The following is a 17,405-nucleotide window of genomic DNA, read 5'->3' as shown; positions in this document are numbered from 1 at the left end:
GTCTAAACTTTTTTCTTTTTGGAATATCTTATATTTGAATGAAAGCGTTAAAAAAAGTAAACAAGTGTTGTACTTTTTTTTTTTGCTATTTTTGATTTAATTTTTCTTTTCTTTTTTTGGGATCTTTCTGATATATTCGATCGATCATGCTAAATCTATTATTTATAAGCTTGCGCCATCATGTATAAGCTTCACAAACAAAAAAATGTAATTAAAAGCTTTAGACAATACTTCAAACCATATTGTACCTTATTTTAATATTTAATTCCCATGTATTGCTCGGTGAAAAAACAATCCATGACTGGTAGAGAGACTAGATAGAGAGGTATTGGATCAGCTTTCACACAATTAACCATAACAGTAGTAAAACGGCTCAACTTTAAGACTTTGACTATAAAAATGATGGATTTGGTCGGCGAGTATAATATTTTTCCAAGGTCGAAACTCGAAGACAAGTTAAAGAAAGTAGGGTTGGCAAAACTCAAAAGAGAAAAAAAAAAAAAAAAAAAAAAAAACGTGAGTTTTTCGGTTGGTTGGTATGGTAGCTCACTTCTTTCAGAGATCTTGGGATGAATTTTTGATTAGCCTCACATTGGAATCTCTATAACTTGTTTGGTCATTCTTCTACCACTTTCTTATTACAGTAAAATCTCTATAAATTAATACTTTATAAATTAATAACTACTATAAATTAAAAAATTTATCAGTCTCAAGTCAGGTCAGTGTAAAAAATATCAAAATTCGATAAGATAATAAGATACTATTTTTTTTGAAATTCCCATGTAAAATATAGTCCTAATAAAATCATAAATTAATAATTATATAAATTTACATATATATATAATGTATGTAAAGAAAAAAAAAGATAATATCTGTTTTTTCTAAAGCTAATATCTACAAACAACTGTTATGTTGTATTTTTAAACTATAATTATAGAAAATATTTTGTAACATGTCATAAATATAGCTACATTTTTTTTAAGTTTTCAATTTTTAGATATCTATCATTTACATTTTGATAGTTTGATTGACTATTAAAATACAACAATTTATATTATTATTCATAAATTTAATTTTATGTATGTCATGTGTATAAGTGAATTTGTCTATTGTATTTGTAATTTATTGTTAATAATGTTTTCTAAATATTACAAATTCAATTCCAATATCATAAAATTTTGAATATTCGAAATTATTGGTAAAATTGTTTCAATTCATAATTTTTAAAAGTTAAACTATTAAAAATATATTTATAAATTAATAATTATTAATTTATACTATAAATTAATATCACTATAAATTAATAAAATGTCTTGGTCCAATATTATTAATTTATAGAGGTTTTACTATATAAAGGATGATGACTGATATGTACATGAGGATACGCGTGTACCGTTGATCCTCTTCGAGTAATTGCTGATGTGGCACAGATAAACCAATCCGATACTTTTGTGTTTTTCTTTTTCTTTTGCACTAATTTAATGCCGAATAGTAGGGCAATACTGTAAATAATAGACCAGTACATTTTAGTCTTAATCCGATTTTCAAACAGAGAAACAAAAGAGAACACCGTACGTAATCTTTTTAAGTTCTTCTTGGAGACAATCTCTCACCAGTTCGTTCATCTGTCTTTATCTATTTCTCCTTCTTCTTTTTTTCTTTTTTACCAAAGAGAGACCAACCGTTAACAACGATGATCGCGCGACGGATCTGGCGGAGCCATCGGTTTCTCCGCCCATTCAGCTCGTCTTCTGTCTGCGCTCCGCCGTTTCGGGTTCCGGAGTTTCATTCTCAGTCGTCTTCTTCTCCGGCGTCGCGCCCATTCTCTGTTCACCCTCCCACTGTAAGTTTCTTCTTTACACCAATTTTCTTATTCTTGAGGTATGATTGTTCTTCTGGATTCACCCTGACATTAGCTAAAGTATAAATTAATAGGGACTTAGAAGTTGGAAACTTTGAGAAAAAACTCGTTTGCTAAGAATGTTTGGATTTATTATGGTAATTTTTGGACCAAACAAAAAAAAAATCAAAAACAAGTTTGTTATGTTTTTTTCGTAGTTGATGAAATGGTTTGGAGGAAGTAGAAGCTGGTATTCGAACGAAGCCATGGCCATAGATTCGAATGCAGGGCTAATTGATGTGCCACTTGCTCAAACTGGGGAAGGTATTGCTGAATGTGAGCTTCTCAAGTGGTTTGTGAAAGAGGTCTCTCTTGGTTTCTCCGCTCAAAGTTTCTTTCTTTTTTTTTCTTTTATATATTGTTCTGTTTCGTTCTAAACAAGCGTTATGAATCAGACATTTTTGTGTGTTTGCATTTTTTTTTGCAGGGAGATCTTATTGAAGAGTTTCAGCCACTCTGTGAAGTTCAGAGCGATAAAGCAACAATAGAGATAACCAGTCGCTTTAAGGGGAAAGTGGCTCTCGTTTCACATTCTCCAGGTGACATTATTAAGGTTAGAGCTTCACAACATGAAACAAAATTCAATGCTTTCTTTCTGGAATGTACGTAGTACCTACGTATCAGACACTAAGATCAAGTATGTCACACTCATTCTAACTTTGAACCTAAGTGATGGTGGATTATCAGCTAAACGACTTTGACATGTTAATGTTTTATATGTTAAAAAAGCTTCTTAAAGATCAGATATCAGATGTTTTACTATCATCACAAGTACTAATATGTGGCAAAATCTATTGATGCAAGGTTGGAGAGACTCTGGTTAGGCTGGCAGTTGAAGACGCGCAGGATGCTCTTCTAGTAACCGCTGATAGTCCAGAAATTGTAATTCCGGGAGGTTCAAAGCAGAAAACAGACAATGTTGTTGGAGCTCTTTCAACACCTGCTGTTCGTAATCTTGCAAAAGATCTTGGCATAGATATCAATCTTATAACTGGAACTGGTAAAGATGGGAGGGTTTTGAAAGAGGATGTTCTTAGATTTGGTGACCAGAAAGGATTCGTAACAGATTCAGTTTCTTCTGCGCATCCTGTTGTAGGAGAAGACTCGGGTTCCACTATAGCGAGTAACTTTGAAGATAAAACAATTCCTCTAAGGTACGCCTACAGCTCCTATCATGCTAAATCAACTCTCATCCTGTGTCTATATTAACCCCTGAAGTTTTCATTATTCTCAGGGGATTCAACCGAGCAATGGTCAAGACAATGACTATGGCTACAAGTGTACCGCATTTTCATTTCGTTGAAGAGATAAACTGCGACGCACTTGTGGAGCTTAAGCAGTTCTTCAAAGAGAACAATACAGATTCCACCATCAAACACACTTTTCTTCCTACTTTAATCAAGTCACTGTCAATGGCTCTAGCCAAATATCCCTTAGTGAATAGTTGCTTCAACGCAGAATCTCTCGAGATCATTCTCAAAGGTATAGGAACTTCTTATTTGGCGTTTTGATTTTTGAGCTCGATATCCTTGGATTATAGATAAAGATATATTATTATTGGTTTATTGCAGGTTCACATAACATTGGAGTTGCAATGGCCACTGAACATGGCCTTGTTGTTCCTAATATAAAGAATGTTCAGTCATTATCTCTGCTAGAGATAACCAAAGAGCTGTCACGGTTACAACATTTGGCGACAAACAACAAACTTAACCCCGAGGATGTAACGGGTGGAACCATAACTCTGAGTAACATTGGAGCAATAGGTGGGAAATTCGGATCCCCTCTTCTAAACTTACCGGAAGTTGCAATCATCGCTCTTGGAAGGATCGAGAAAGTTCCAAAATTCTCAGAAGAAGGAACTGTATATCCTGCATCAATAATGATGGTAAAAGCTTTTTATCTTGTTCACCATATCTCAGTTACAAGAACTGTTTTCAGTAACCAAAAGTCTCTGATTATGAATCGGCCGGTTTATGATTCAGGTTAACATTGCTGCGGATCATAGAGTACTAGATGGAGCAACAGTAGCTCGGTTTTGCTGCCAGTGGAAAGAGTACATAGAGAAACCAGAGTTGCTGATTCTTCAAATGAGATAAAGAAGGAAAGAGGTTCATGTTTATTTGTGAATCATTAATGATGAATGACACAATTGTATGATCATCTTCGAATAAGATCATGACCTGTGTGCTGTGACCTGTAAACTAAACAAAAATAATAAAAGTCATATCTAAAATACCTCCACAGCGATCAACACACTAGCTTAGCTTAATTAATTGGTAAAAAAAGTCTTCAAGGAACAGTTTGAAAAATAATGAAAATGTATCTATATCTAATAAGGAGGCGCGTTAAGGATCAACGTTCGAAACAGTGTACTAAACCGTTCGCTTTCCAAAGGTTTTAATGCTTTGTAAGAGGAGTCGTACAAGACAAAAGAATATCCACCCTTACCGGTTCCAGTCACTTTCCACCATCACGATTTGAAAATACAAACAAGTAGGCAATAAATCTATATAATCCATACATTGATTCACGTGAGAGAGATGAATTTTTTTTTTTTTGTTTTGTTAAAAAGAGATAAGATGAAACTTTTGCAGCTTTCACCAGTTGTAAAACAAAAGATTAAAAGCAAAAAGTAATAACTTTTTTTACGTGACCAAGTAAATGGGGGAAGAGCAGATAGAGATCCTCTGTGGCTGCTCCATGTTAAGCTCTCGTAAACTCAGATATGGGATCGCCCTCGCCGTCGTTAATGTTCCCGCTATATGTCCTGAAGAATGTCTGTTTGTCGTCGTCGTACGGTACGGTGTGCTCGACCCGCTCAGACTCTCTGTTGCGTAAATCGGACCAGACATCGACATCGACCTGGTTACGGTGCGAAAGTTCCTAGCTCTACTACTACGGTCTTCGCTCAAGGTGGAGACTGGCGATTTCCGCCATTTGAAGAAGGGGAGAGCTTTTTTCCACCAGCACCGTTTCTTCCTCTTGTTGCTGTGCAATGTGGACCGGGTCGGGTCATCTTTCGAAATGGGTTTCTGGATCTTGAATTGAATACCGTTTATGGAGGACTTTGCCGACGTTTCTCTCTTATGCTTCCTCGCTTCTTCCATAACCTTTTCAACCACCACAAACCATTTAAAAAAAAAAAAAAAAAACAGGATCTCTTAACAGAGCAAATATATTCAGAAACAGAGTCGAACCCGAATGTCGTAGCGCAAACCAAAAAAAAAAAAAAGAAGCTTTCGAGATTTGATTTTGTTAGTCCAAAAAACGAACCAAAAACCATAGTGAAAAAATACCTGAAAGTAGTGGAGTTGAGGATCGAAACCATAGTCGCTGAAATGTTGAGAATCAGAGATGGGGAATATTGGGGAAATGCTTGACATTTTTCTGTTTTCCTAGCTAAAACGTTGGAGTGCTCCGGAGCTTTGATATGCTCTTTAATTAATGGCGGAGAAATGGATGAAAGAGTTTGTGAAGGGAAAGGATGGATAGAAAGAGATGGCCGTTGGGAGAGAGTGTGGGGTTCACTCAAATTCAATGCAACGAGGGAGTCGTCTATTGTGTCATTTTCCAAACAACTCTTGCTTTCTTCTTTCCTGTGTAGTTTTTTTTCTTTCTAATTTTACCTTTCATAAAAGGCCATACATGTTATTAAATCATCTCTTTTTTTAGTCAGTACAATATCATTATTTTTCCTTTTCATTTCATTGTCAGTTTCTTTTTTTCTATCCTTTGTTTTTTTTTAAACGATGATCAACATTTCATTTTCAAAGTAAAAGAAAAGTCAATCATATCATTTTATAGTACCAACCTAAAATTAAAAAATTCAATACTAATTTAATACTACTACTAATAAGTAACTATTCTTATTACAAAGTCACAATGCTAAAAAAAAATAACTTCAAATAGTACTTTACTAATTACTGCATCGTACGCTACAAAGTCGTGGTTCCTTTTTAATTTCCCGAAGCGAGGAATGTTATTGTTTCCACCGTTCAAAGCCACAATCTTGGATCTCGAACGACGCGTCATACATACATGTGCATAAGCATGAAGCATAGCGTGAATCTCCACCATAACGCACGCGCACAGCTCAGTCAACGTTTTAATTTTCAAAATATATAACTGCAGCAACTGCAGACTCTTAACAGTATACTTATATTTATATTTATAATACAATTAAATTTGAATTTGACAAAAGAATTGAAACACTTGTATAATGGCAAGTGTCACTAGAGAGAGAGAGTCTCTTAAGAGTATAAATCTCTCAAATGAGAAACCCATTTAACCAAAAATTTAGGGACCAAATAAGAGTATAATGACCTATTTGAGAGATTATTGGTGGAGGTGATCTTCTTTACACATTTGAATCTCCTACATGTTGGGGGTATAGGGAACTTGTGTTTGTGGGATCCAAGTATTGCCACCTAAGAACCTGTCCCCAGTGTATAAAAGAGCATCTTGGGGAGTTAGTTTCCTAATTCCGGGCCATTTAACTCTTTGGGCCTGATTGGACCCAGGCCCAGTATTCAAATGCTCGGCGTAGTATAGCGTCTTGAGCGCAAAATCTCCACTCCAAGCAAGCCATCCCGCCGGGTCGATGACGTCGTCGATCATCGTCTTCATGATGATCGTCCTCGAGAACTGCTTCCACGGCCTTCCTAGGTAAGACTTGCTCACCGATTTCACCGGAATATACGCCGGATCCCCAGTTATGTGGCAGTTATGGAGCACCAATCCGGTTGATTCACGGACGTCGGTTCGTCCCTGAGCGGTCACCATACACGATTGACCTTTCTTAGGTTTTCGTACGACGATTTTACAGTTCTGGAGGATGCATTTGGCGTCTCCGAAAATGAAATCTACGGTGCCGGAGACTGTGCACTCACGGAAGAAGTGCCGGTGAGAGTGAACGTATAAGGTGTCTTGGTGCCCGTCGAATTGACAGCTGTGGAACACGGCGTAATCAGCCGACACTCTTAACGCCACCGCTTGTCCTCCTTCTGGTCCAGCTGTGTTCTCGACTCCGATGTTCTTCATTGTGAAGTGGTCGCCTTCGATTGCTGCGAAATTTTGGTAAATCCTAATTAATTAGAATCCCTATTTTTTTTTTTTTTGTGGATTTTTTGAGAGACAGTGGTGGAGAATTGAAACTTACTTAGTGGGGCTGTTAGGAAGGTCTTGACCTTGCCGATACCGTAATTGAGATTACCGGTGATAACCGTCTTGGTTTGTCCATCGCCGATGAAAGTGACGTATGGCATTTTCCTGGTGACCATAACTTTTTCCTTGTAGATACCTTGTTTGATGTGGATGACGTATGGCACTGTGTTTCCTTTAGGCACAGCATTTAGAGCTTCGGCTATAGTCTTGAACTGTCCACTTCCGTCTTGAGCCACCACTGCATTAGCCTTCACTGGTCCTGGTCCTCCACCTTGTGCTGCCATGAGCCGTCGTGCCTCTGGTCCAACCCATGTTGGGATACCATCTTCTGCCGATAGAAGCTTTCTAGCGTAGTTTGCAAAACCTCCGGTTGAACCTGTTATCAAGAATCACATTATTTGATTATGATTGATTTTGAGTGGTGGTATCTTTTGTGAATTGATTGAAAGGTACCTGTGGCGTTGGAGTTCGGGAGAAGGGTGGACATGCTAGTAACCATGGCAAGGCTATTGCTACTAAGCTCTTTTGTTGTTTTGAAGATGTGTCGCATTTCCTGCATAAGATCGGACTTAATTTCCTCAAAGGAGTCCATACATGTTTGCTGGAATGCGATGGAGCCACTTAGCCAAACCAGTAGATCCTCAACAAAGGAATCAATCTTATCAACCGAGAATCCATGATCCATACACTTCTTCAAGTCCTCGATAGCATCAACCATCACCTTCTCACACAGCTCAAAAGCACCCTTTGCTTCTGGGTCTTTGCTAGCCTTGGCTTTAACGTCTTCTGAGGCTTTTTTAAGGCCTTCGTTGATGGACTTGATAGTGACGTCGAAGCCGAGTTTGATGAGGTCGATAGGCTCAGTGGATTTGGGAGAAGCGCTCATTAAGCTGTTAACACAAGTTTCTTTAAAGTCAGTTGGTGCACATACTGCTTGAACTGCTTTGGTGGTTTTCTTGATCTGATTTTCATCGGCTTTTGGTGAGTGCTTAGACGTTACAACGGCTACTGAGACAACCATGATGACTAACAAACCGGAAACACTACCGGCGATGATGCATTTCTTTTTCTTATCACCATCAAAACCCATTTTTTCTGTTTCCTGTAATTACACGTCCAAGAAGGAATTTGCTGTAGTTTTCAAGTTTTTTTTTTTTCTTACTCTTTTAATATGTTTTTTCTAGACGTGTTAAAAATGGAGCAGATGGGGCCTGTATCTGTGGCTATATAAGGCCCCTTCTAGCTCTGAATTTTTTGTGTTTTTTAGGGGGAAGGGGAGGTTTTGGTGTTTTGGTATATGCTTTAGAACAAATGGATTGAAAGATCGATGGGGGATAATATAGAGAAGAGTTGTAATGCTATTCCTGGGGTTCCAGGAACAGACATGAGGCTATGTTACATTTTCTGTCTTTAGTAATATTGTCTTGTCTAAAAATTAAAATTTCCCCCTTTTATGATAGCCTATGACCTAAATAGTATGGTCTTGGAGTCATGAATTTGTTGGCTGAAGTGATATATGTTAAAGATAAATCTTGAAGATTTTTTAGAAAATCTGTGATTCGATTGATTTCTTACTAATTGGGGAAATTGATTTAGAGGTCAAGAGTAAAAGTAGCAGTAACGACGCATGAGAAGAATCTCATAAGGGTTAAGTTCCTTTTGATGTGGAATGTCACAATGCAAATCATCATTTTAAGTATAAACAATATGTTCCTATAAAAAAAAAAAGTATAAACAATATGAAACAGATGAGAAGATCTTGTATAAACTTATTCAGATTTAATAAAAAGGCCTAATAACAGCTTTATTATATGATGTATAAACTCATCTGATTCTTATTCTAAGAACCAATTCGCAGATCTGTAAAAACTCTAAAGCTTTGAAGCTCTCTGTAGTTCTAACTTGCCAATGGTCCCAAGATGAACCTCATCAGGTCCATCAGCAATTCTCAGTGTTCTAGCAGTAGCCCACAGATGTGCTAAAACTGTATCCGAGGATACTCCAGCTGCTCCATGAACTTGTATTGCCGTGTCCAATACCTTCAATGCCATGTTTGGAGCTGCAACCTGAGTACCAAAATGATTTTGCTTCTTAACGATCTACTTTGGTCGATTTCTGACATAAACAAAAAATTACAAAGATTATTACGGTTTTTACCTTGGCCATTGCGAGAATTCCTCTAGCTTTTTTGTTTCCAAACTTATCGAGATGATCAGCAGCTTCAAGAACCAACAATCGAGTTCCTTCCAGCTCTACCCTCAACTGTATCATACAACCACTCATATAAGAAGAACTCATAAGGAAGCATTTGGGTGATTAAAATACACAGTGTCGTTTACCTTTGCAAGATCAGAGACAAAAGAACCATGCTGTGCAATGAACTTCCCAAAAGTTTTCCTACTAAGAGCTCTCTGGGCCATTAGCTCCATCCCACGCTCTGCTGCACCTATCAGTCTCATGCAATGGTGCAATCTTCCAGGGCCTAACCTACCCTGATATAACAAACAAAGCAAGCGACCTGATAAATACAATCAATACTCTCTCTGTTACTGTAAGCCCTGAATCTGTGTATCAATTTTAGTATTACCTGAGCAATCTCGAATCCACGGCCTTCTCCAAGGAGAATGTTCTTTGCCGGGACAATCACATTTTCAAAAGAAATTTCAGCATGTCCGTGAGGTGCGTCATCAAAACCAAACACTGTGAGAGGCCTCTTCACACGTATACCTGGAGTTCGCATATCCACTAATATCATAGACTGCTGCTTATGTTTTGGGGCGTTGAAATCAGTTTTACCCTGTACAACACAGATATAATCTCTTTGACTAACTAGCAGATAGAACAAATACATTCATGCGTGTGTGTGTCTATATATAAATAGATAGATAAATACATAAATTTAGAGAGAAAAAGGAACAAGGAAAGAAAACTAACCATGAGAATAAGGACTCTGCACCTGGGATCCATGGCTCCACTTGTCCACCATTTTGTGCCATTAATGACGTATGAATCACCTTGTCTGTATCAACAACAGAAATAGCTATAAGACTAATGTGGATTCAGTCTCAGTTATAGAAATCGCCAGTAGAGAAATTGAAGATGACATAGCATTCATACTCTTTCGTTTTTTTTAGTGAGAATTCGAATGAAAATAGATTCCAACATGAAGAGAATCGAAGCAATTCCCCTACCTTCGAATAGAGCACTCAATATTGGTTGCATCAGAAGATGCAACTTGTGGCTCAGTCATAGCAAAGCCAGAACGAATTTTCCCCTCAAGTAACGGAATAAGCCATTCAGAAATTTGTTCTTTGTTTCCATACCGCAGTATCACCTACAAGATAGTACAGATTATATAGATACAAGTAACAAGCAATGAGACAACACCTGGACCCGTAAACAAAATTAGTCTTTTATACCTCCATGTTTCCAGTATCTGGTGCACCACAATTAAACACCTGTGGAGCCCAAACAGAACGACCCATGATCTCACAAAGGTAACCATACTCCAGGTTCGTGAGGCCCTCACCAAACAATTGATCAAAATACTTGCCCGAGAGATTATGTTTATTCTCGGTAGCTGTCAGTTCTCTTCTAGCTCTAGCAGCACTATCTACCTGCAAGAACCAAGAATCCATGAGTACAGTCTCACTCAGGATAAAATCAATAAGAGATCAGTAGAGAAAAGATGCATACAGGAACAAATAAGTTCCATAGGCCTTCTCTCTTTGCCATTTCCTTTAGCTTTTCCTCCTCGGGGTGAATGGTCCATCTCTTATCTGATTGGGCAAGTTTGGAGAACTCGTTTTCCATTGGGTAAATGTGAGTTTCCATAAACTTGATCAACTTATGCCTTAACTCCAATACTTTTCTGTTAGGGATGAATCTCCCGCTTCCATCTACAAGGCTTTCATATGACGGGGACATGTCTCTTTGAACTGCATCACAAACGAGGAAAGTAGAGTAGCGATCAAATTACAGTATATCCTATATAAGAAATGTAAAATAAACAGTCATCCTTAGTAAACTTGAATTTCAAAGAGGTCAATCACCAGATGGAGGGTGTTCTGGAAGCACATTGTCACGTGCAATATAACCCAAGGCAGACTCTATAAGCTCATTAGCTTGAGTTCCTGTATTTCGAGCTCGTTCACCGGCAGAAGCATTCCCCTGCATGATCAGCACAATGTCAATGGCTCTACAACTGCAAAGCACAAAATCTTAGAATAGAAAAATATTCCCAGACAATACCATTAACCATCTGTTGTACACCCCCGTGTAGATAGAAGCAGCCCGAAACATAGAGAACGCTACGTAGAACTTCCAGTTTGCAGCAGGCCATGGTTTTCCCTAAAGTTCATTTGCCAATTTATCACAACAATCAAAATTTGAAAAATATAGCAATTTACAAGGAACGCTGGCTTGGTACCTTTTCAAGGCTACACAAGACTTACCGATGCAGAACAGTACTCTAAGAGAAATTCTGGCATTGAAAGCATTCCTTCCGGTAGTCCAGCAGTTTCAAGACCTTCACTAACGTGCTCGTTATCAAGCTGAACATTCACAATGTAATGCTGCCAACAACATGAGCTGTATATCAGAGCAAGAAGCAAATAAAACTGCTTTGTGAGTACAAGATAAGAACAAGAATTACCATACAGCTGTATGCAACATCACACATTTGGTTCCCAACCGTGGACAATTCCCAGTCAATTATTCCAATAACTCGATCCTGCAGCTTAAGGAAATTTCAGCAAGGTCTCCGAGACTATCCAAGGATAAGAAGAGAAGGAAAAAAAGAAAAAAAAAAAAAGGAGCTTGAAAGTATTTTGACCTCAGAAGGATGAAACACAAGATTGTCAATGCGGAAGTCTCCGTGGGCAAGGCCTGATGTTGCACCTGTTGAATCTTCCGCGGGGGTGCTTTTGCGCAACCAATCAACAAGCTGAAACATCTTTGGATTCCTTTCAGGTTTACCTTCACTAGTTGAAGCCAAATATTGTTTGAACCACCTATCCATCTGAAATGGAGATATCCGGAAGAAAAAAAACCTTATCAAGAGATTTAAGAGAAAAACAAACTAGTGCGTAATGATGTCGAAATTCACCAGCCACAGGTTAAAAAGAACAAACCTGTCTTTTGCAGTAATTGCCTCGCCGACCATAGTTCTCAAGACCAATGGCATCCACATCAGCAGAGTGAAGAGATGCTAAGGCTTTGGCAGTTGCACGATAGAGCGCACTTCTCCTTTCAGGTGCTACATTCTAAGTGAAAATCAATGAAACACACACAACTAACGTTTTCATATCACGATGACTCACATCTCAAGCTAGAAAATCAGACAGCCGCATTCGCATAACAAAAAATCTTACCGGCAACTTGGGGTCTATGAAGATACGTCCTTCCATAAACTCCATAATGTAAAAGGCAGTCCCAATCACAGTAGGGTCAGTGCATAAGCAGAAGACTTTAGGAACAGGAACCTGTGTATGTTCACCTAAAGCCCGAAGCACCTACAAATCCCACCATCAAAAGTAAGTATTAAGCGAAAAAGCATCTACCTTTATTCCTGCATACCGTCCGTAATCTACAAATTATAAGCAGCATCACGAATAGTTACAATGATTCAGAAACAGTTCAAACGAGTACTACAAAACAAAAATTTCATCTTCTTCAAAAATCGAGTAGTAGAATCAAAATCACCACCCAAAATTCGAAATACAAATTGACATGATTGGGGATTTTTTTTGACAGAGTTGAAGAATTGAAACCTGAAACTCCCTTTCAACAGCATGAGCAGATTGAAGGAGCTTCCCAGGAGGCTTCTTCCTCAAAACGTATCGTTTCAAGGAACTCTCTGAGCCAACCTCGATCAGAAACGTGGGATTCGACTGCCCATGTCCGAACTGTTCACACAAAAAAAAAGACAAAAATTTCAGATAAAGTTTCTTTCTTTCTTACCGGAGAACCCCACAAAAGATCAACGGCGATTAGGACAGTTTTTTTTACCTGTGAGACTTTGAAATGGGATGGGCTTGTCGGAAAACCGGAGACGTTGTCGGCGGCGAAACGAAACAAAGCATCGTGATCGAACCGATGAGCTGATTGGACACGTGTCACAAGATCGCCCGTGCTGCTTCCCATGTTTCCTTCTTCACTCCTCTCTATCCTCCTCAGAGTTGTGCAACAAAACCCAAATCCAAGAGATTATGATTATTCATGCACAAGAATTAGCTCTCTCCTCTAACACAAATACACGCATTGATACAAACCAATTCCATTTACGGAATCCTTTGGATAATTTTTTAATATAGTTTTTTACCTATCTAATATTATTTATCTACTTTTTCTGGTTTTAGGAGATATCCTAATTCTATATTTGTCTTATTTCTCGATTTGTTTATTTGATTTCGATAATCATCGTTGTTAACTTGTTATTATGTTATCGTGATTTATATATGCAGCTAAAAAACCAAAAAAAAAAACAAAGATAAAATAGTAACCCAATATAAGTAGGAAAAAGTTTAGAGATATAGTTAGCCAACTCAAATTAAAATTTTGGATTTTGACTTAGGAAGTCATATTCACACTAAGAAAGCTTATACAAAATGAATACGTTTATTCATCTACAAAAAGACTTCTGAAAAAAAAAAAAAGAACTTGCGAGGTTGATGAACAACAATTTTGGTCAAGCTATAATTGGAAACTTCGAAGGGCTTGATACAGCTGACATTTTAAAATTCAAAAGCCCATTATTAAAAACATAGAATCAAGGCCCACTTAGCCCATAAAGTTCTCTCGAACTCGAAGCATCTGAAAAAGAAAAGACTGAAGAGAAGAAGAAAGAAAGATACACAACATAAACCGAAACCCTCACCGGCGATGGCTCTTACACGGCGCTCATTAGCGACTCTCCTAAACAAAACCCTCTCTTCTTCTACTTCTTCTTCTTTCTCTACGCTCTCTTCTCGTTCTCGATTCGCTTTGCCTCTGCTTGAAAAGGTTTCATCATCCCGAACCGGACTTGGCCCGTGTTACATCTCGACCCGACTCAAGACATCCGGGTCCGGATACTCTCCCCTGAACGATCCTTCGCCGAATTGGAGCAACCGTCCGCCTAAGGAGACGATTCTTCTCGATGGTTGCGATTACGAGCACTGGCTCATCGTCATGGAGTTCACTGATCCTAAACCCACTGAAGAAGAGATGATCAATGCTTATGTCAATACCTTAACTTCCGTCCTTGGCAGGCAAGTTCTCTCATTCCTTTCAATTTTTTTGTTCAAAATTCTTCCCAATTCGTTTGATCATTTGATGATGGATCTGCGTTTTTGTGGGTTATGGTTTGACAGCGAGGAAGAGGCAAAGAAGAAGATCTACTCTGTTTGCACTTCGACCTACACTGGCTTTGGTGCTTTGATCTCTGAAGAGCTTTCTTGCAAAGTCAAAGGTACCATTTTTCAGTAACGGGTTTAAGTCTTACTTATGTTATGCTGTGAAATGTAAAAGGGTATCTATATTTTGGTTTTGGTCTGTTCAATTGGTTTCGCTGCTAGGAGGCAACTTCTCTTTGATCATTTGATATCTCAGTTATTGTATGTCCCAGTACGATCATGAGAGCGTATTTACTATTTACAAGTCAGAAATCTGATCCAGAGTTGTGATTCATTAGGACTGCCTGGTGTTCTTTGGGTCCTGCCGGATTCATACCTCGATGTACCAAACAAAGACTATGGAGGTAATGTAACGTTTTTTGGATTTCTTCTGAATACTTGGGATATGAGATATGATTCTTACTGAAACCATCCTGGCTTTGACTCTGATGTCTAGGTGACTTGTACATTGAAGGAAAGGTCATACCCAGACCACAGTATAGGTTCACAGAACAGCGCCAGACTAGGAACCGGTCTAGGCCAAGGTATGATAGGCGCCGTGAGACAATGCAAGTGGAGAGGAGAGAGCCATCTATGGGTCATCATCAAGCTCCAGCAACTCCAGGAGAGTTCAACAAGCCCAGGGCTTAATATAATAAAACCTTGTTGACATGAACAAACTATGCGTCTGTTATGGAGTTTATAAGGAATATGGTGTTATTACATGCCAGCTTTGTAAGAGATTTTTCAATTTATCCATAGAAGCGATCAATCATATCATCATTCTTGTCTCTAATGAATGACTATACAAACTCAAAGGTGAATTGAAATTAAAAATATATGTACAATGTATATAATAAATAATATATACACACAAGAGAGATCATATGATATAGTTGGAACTGAGATTAAGAATCTTAAACCAAAGCAGGAATCACACGAATTTGTCAGCACACAGGAGATAATGTGATGTTCAACTTCTCCCTTTCACCGTCGGTCACGATCCTCACTATCCTCTTGAAGGCGAAGTGCACACAATTAGACAACGCGATCCAGCAAATCACTTCGTACACGAACTCCATTGCCGGATCCGTCCAAGACGGAAACGAAGACTCGTCCCAATTCTCACTTCCGAAACCACCGCCGCCGCCGCCGCCGTAGTTCCATCCTTTCCCCCCTCCATCGTTACCTCCGCCTCCAAATCCGAATGGACCGTCGTTACCACCGAAATCACCATCTAACAGAAAACGACTAAAATCACCTCCGTCGTCTCCATCACCGCCAAACGAAACTCGCCTCGTCCGTCGCTTTTTACGGATCCGGCGGATGGTCTTGTAAGAGCTAGATCTGAACGGTGGAGGAGCGATTGCATCAACGGGAAAGATAATCGCCGATGCTTGAACGATTCCACCACCGGGAGATTGATGATCGACGGCGGAATCGGCGAAAGAAAGGTGATTGGCCAAATCCAACCTTTGAAGGAGAGATTTGCCAAACGCGAACGCGATACCTTGCTTAGCCGTACAAACTGTGAGTGTATCGGCGACTAAAGAGAACTCCATGACGATCTAAAACAATCCACGACGAGGATCCCCAAATCCACGAAACAGGTTTTTTTTGGATTAGGGATTATTGCAACCTTGCCGGCAAATTCGGGTAATGACGGAGATATATACGGGGACCTGATTCGGATCCGATGGAGGCGGATAAATCCGACACGTAATCGATTTGCGCGTTGAATAGAGAAGCCACGTGTCTTGGTGTATTCGCACGTGAGTAGCACGCAAGAAGGGGTCCGGTCCTGTCCATTAAAACGTGAAAGCCCAAAGCTGTGTGTGTTATGTGATTCTAAAAAGCAATGTGCGGGTTCTATTCATGAATATTAGGGAAGTATGGGTCAAAAAGGCAATAACGAGCATGCAGATGTCCATCTTATTTCATATCTCAAGAGAATTTTCTACTTAGTTTTTTACACCATTTTTTGATGGCATTTTTTACACGTTCTAATAGTTCTTACAAGTTTGTTCGTTATGCCTTCTCCAGAAAAAAAAACACATAAAATGAATGTTGGTATATGGTCTAGTTATAATTCTTTTAGAATATTTTTTTCTAATCACGAAGTTCTATGCCACAGCATGTAAATCTCAATGACTTGGTGTGGCTAAAGTACGCAATATGTCTCCTTTGAAACGAATCGAATTGGTGGGGACTGGGCAGATAACTCGAAGCACCTTGAGATAGTTTAAGACCACTATTTACTTAGTTTATCATCAATCATCGAAAGTTAATTTTTAGTGTCTACTTTATTCGACTAAACTCATGTTTTTAGTTACTATATATATATATGAACACTGATTATATTCAAATAAATAATTTCAATACTAGCTAGTTTAATAAAAATTCAGGAAGTAATTGGCCATTTTTTCACAAAAATTAAGACGCTAGCATCCCCATGTGATTATTACTTTCGGGTGACCAATTACAACAGCTATGTTTGACTTAATACTCATTTTGAGCAATAATGAATTAGGTTTTGAATATATTACTGAAATTTGTTTGGCTTCATTACAACAAGTCAACCAAGTTAAAGAAAAACCCTATAGTTTAACTACTAATTTCCTTGATTCAAAACGCTAAGTATTTTTCCTTTTTTTTTTTTTTTCTTATATAAACGTGTTTGTAACATTAGGTACATACTTGGCTTATGTCCAAAGCCACTTTCATATAGTACTGTTTTCGCTGTCTCAAGTTATAGTCAAACATCAAACACCAGAAAACAAATCACGAAATCCCATCGGAATCCAATTTTCAAAGCAAAGCCAGAGATATACTACTAATATATACAATACTACCATAGTCAGATTAACATTTTTTTGTATCTAGACATATATTGAACCGGAGGGAGTATTAGACTTCCGAGGTTTTTATTCAACCCATGCGAAATATTGTGCAAGGCAACCAATATA

The 17,405-nt window shown here is 38.3% G+C and overlaps 6 protein-coding genes across 6 annotated transcripts; 2 read left to right on the top strand and 4 right to left on the bottom strand.

Annotated features, from left to right (window-relative positions):
* The first annotated feature begins 1,384 nt into the window (after positions 1-1,384).
* On the top strand, positions 1,385-4,136 carry LOC104728014 (lipoamide acyltransferase component of branched-chain alpha-keto acid dehydrogenase complex, mitochondrial). Its single transcript, XM_010447082.3, has 7 exons — positions 1,385-1,843; positions 2,059-2,205; positions 2,328-2,453; positions 2,705-3,054; positions 3,135-3,382; positions 3,472-3,788; positions 3,886-4,136. The coding sequence occupies exons 1-7, from the start codon at positions 1,694-1,696 to the stop codon at positions 3,997-3,999; spliced, it is 1,452 nt and encodes a 483-aa protein (XP_010445384.1). The 5' UTR covers positions 1,385-1,693; the 3' UTR covers positions 4,000-4,136.
* Positions 4,137-4,379: 243 nt separating this feature from the next.
* Positions 4,380-5,550, bottom strand: LOC104727935 (uncharacterized). The gene is made up of 2 exons (XM_010447009.3): positions 5,200-5,550; positions 4,380-5,013 (listed from the first exon to the last, which is right to left on the bottom strand). The coding sequence occupies exons 1-2, from the start codon at positions 5,284-5,286 to the stop codon at positions 4,549-4,551; spliced, it is 552 nt and encodes a 183-aa protein (XP_010445311.1). The 5' UTR covers positions 5,287-5,550; the 3' UTR covers positions 4,380-4,548.
* Positions 5,551-6,042: 492 nt separating this feature from the next.
* Positions 6,043-8,452, bottom strand: LOC104727861 (putative pectinesterase/pectinesterase inhibitor 23). Its single transcript, XM_010446946.3, has 3 exons — positions 7,520-8,452; positions 7,062-7,442; positions 6,043-6,966 (listed from the first exon to the last, which is right to left on the bottom strand). Exons 1-3 carry the CDS (start codon positions 8,154-8,156, stop codon positions 6,278-6,280), a joined length of 1,707 nt encoding a protein of 568 aa, XP_010445248.1. The 5' UTR covers positions 8,157-8,452; the 3' UTR covers positions 6,043-6,277.
* Positions 8,453-8,756: 304 nt separating this feature from the next.
* LOC104727777 (putative acyl-CoA dehydrogenase IBR3) lies at positions 8,757-13,756 on the bottom strand. The gene is made up of 17 exons (XM_010446877.3): positions 13,076-13,756; positions 12,838-12,972; positions 12,439-12,579; positions 12,199-12,330; positions 11,901-12,086; positions 11,721-11,798; positions 11,521-11,640; positions 11,318-11,416; positions 11,119-11,236; positions 10,763-11,004; positions 10,486-10,683; positions 10,258-10,400; positions 10,001-10,085; positions 9,654-9,863; positions 9,406-9,558; positions 9,224-9,328; positions 8,757-9,132 (listed from the first exon to the last, which is right to left on the bottom strand). Exons 1-17 carry the CDS (start codon positions 13,208-13,210, stop codon positions 8,938-8,940), a joined length of 2,475 nt encoding a protein of 824 aa, XP_010445179.2. The 5' UTR covers positions 13,211-13,756; the 3' UTR covers positions 8,757-8,937.
* On the top strand, positions 13,729-15,235 carry LOC104727597 (multiple organellar RNA editing factor 3, mitochondrial). Its single transcript, XM_010446718.3, has 4 exons — positions 13,729-14,316; positions 14,419-14,516; positions 14,739-14,804; positions 14,897-15,235. The coding sequence occupies exons 1-4, from the start codon at positions 13,949-13,951 to the stop codon at positions 15,088-15,090; spliced, it is 726 nt and encodes a 241-aa protein (XP_010445020.1). The 5' UTR covers positions 13,729-13,948; the 3' UTR covers positions 15,091-15,235.
* On the bottom strand, positions 15,172-16,403 carry LOC104727688 (uncharacterized). Its single transcript, XM_010446796.3, has one exon. The coding sequence runs from the start codon at positions 15,999-16,001 to the stop codon at positions 15,387-15,389; it is 615 nt and encodes a 204-aa protein (XP_010445098.1). The 5' UTR covers positions 16,002-16,403; the 3' UTR covers positions 15,172-15,386.
* Positions 16,404-17,405: the final 1,002 nt, after the last annotated feature.

The sequence above is a fragment of the Camelina sativa genome, chromosome 1 (assembly GCF_030686135.1).
Source record: "Camelina sativa cultivar CO46 ecotype springtype chromosome 1, ASM3068613v1".
Taxonomy (NCBI): Eukaryota; Viridiplantae; Streptophyta; class Magnoliopsida; order Brassicales; family Brassicaceae; genus Camelina; species Camelina sativa.
The sequence above is the reverse complement of the archived record's forward strand: the minus strand, read 5'-3'. Positions and strand labels throughout refer to the sequence as shown.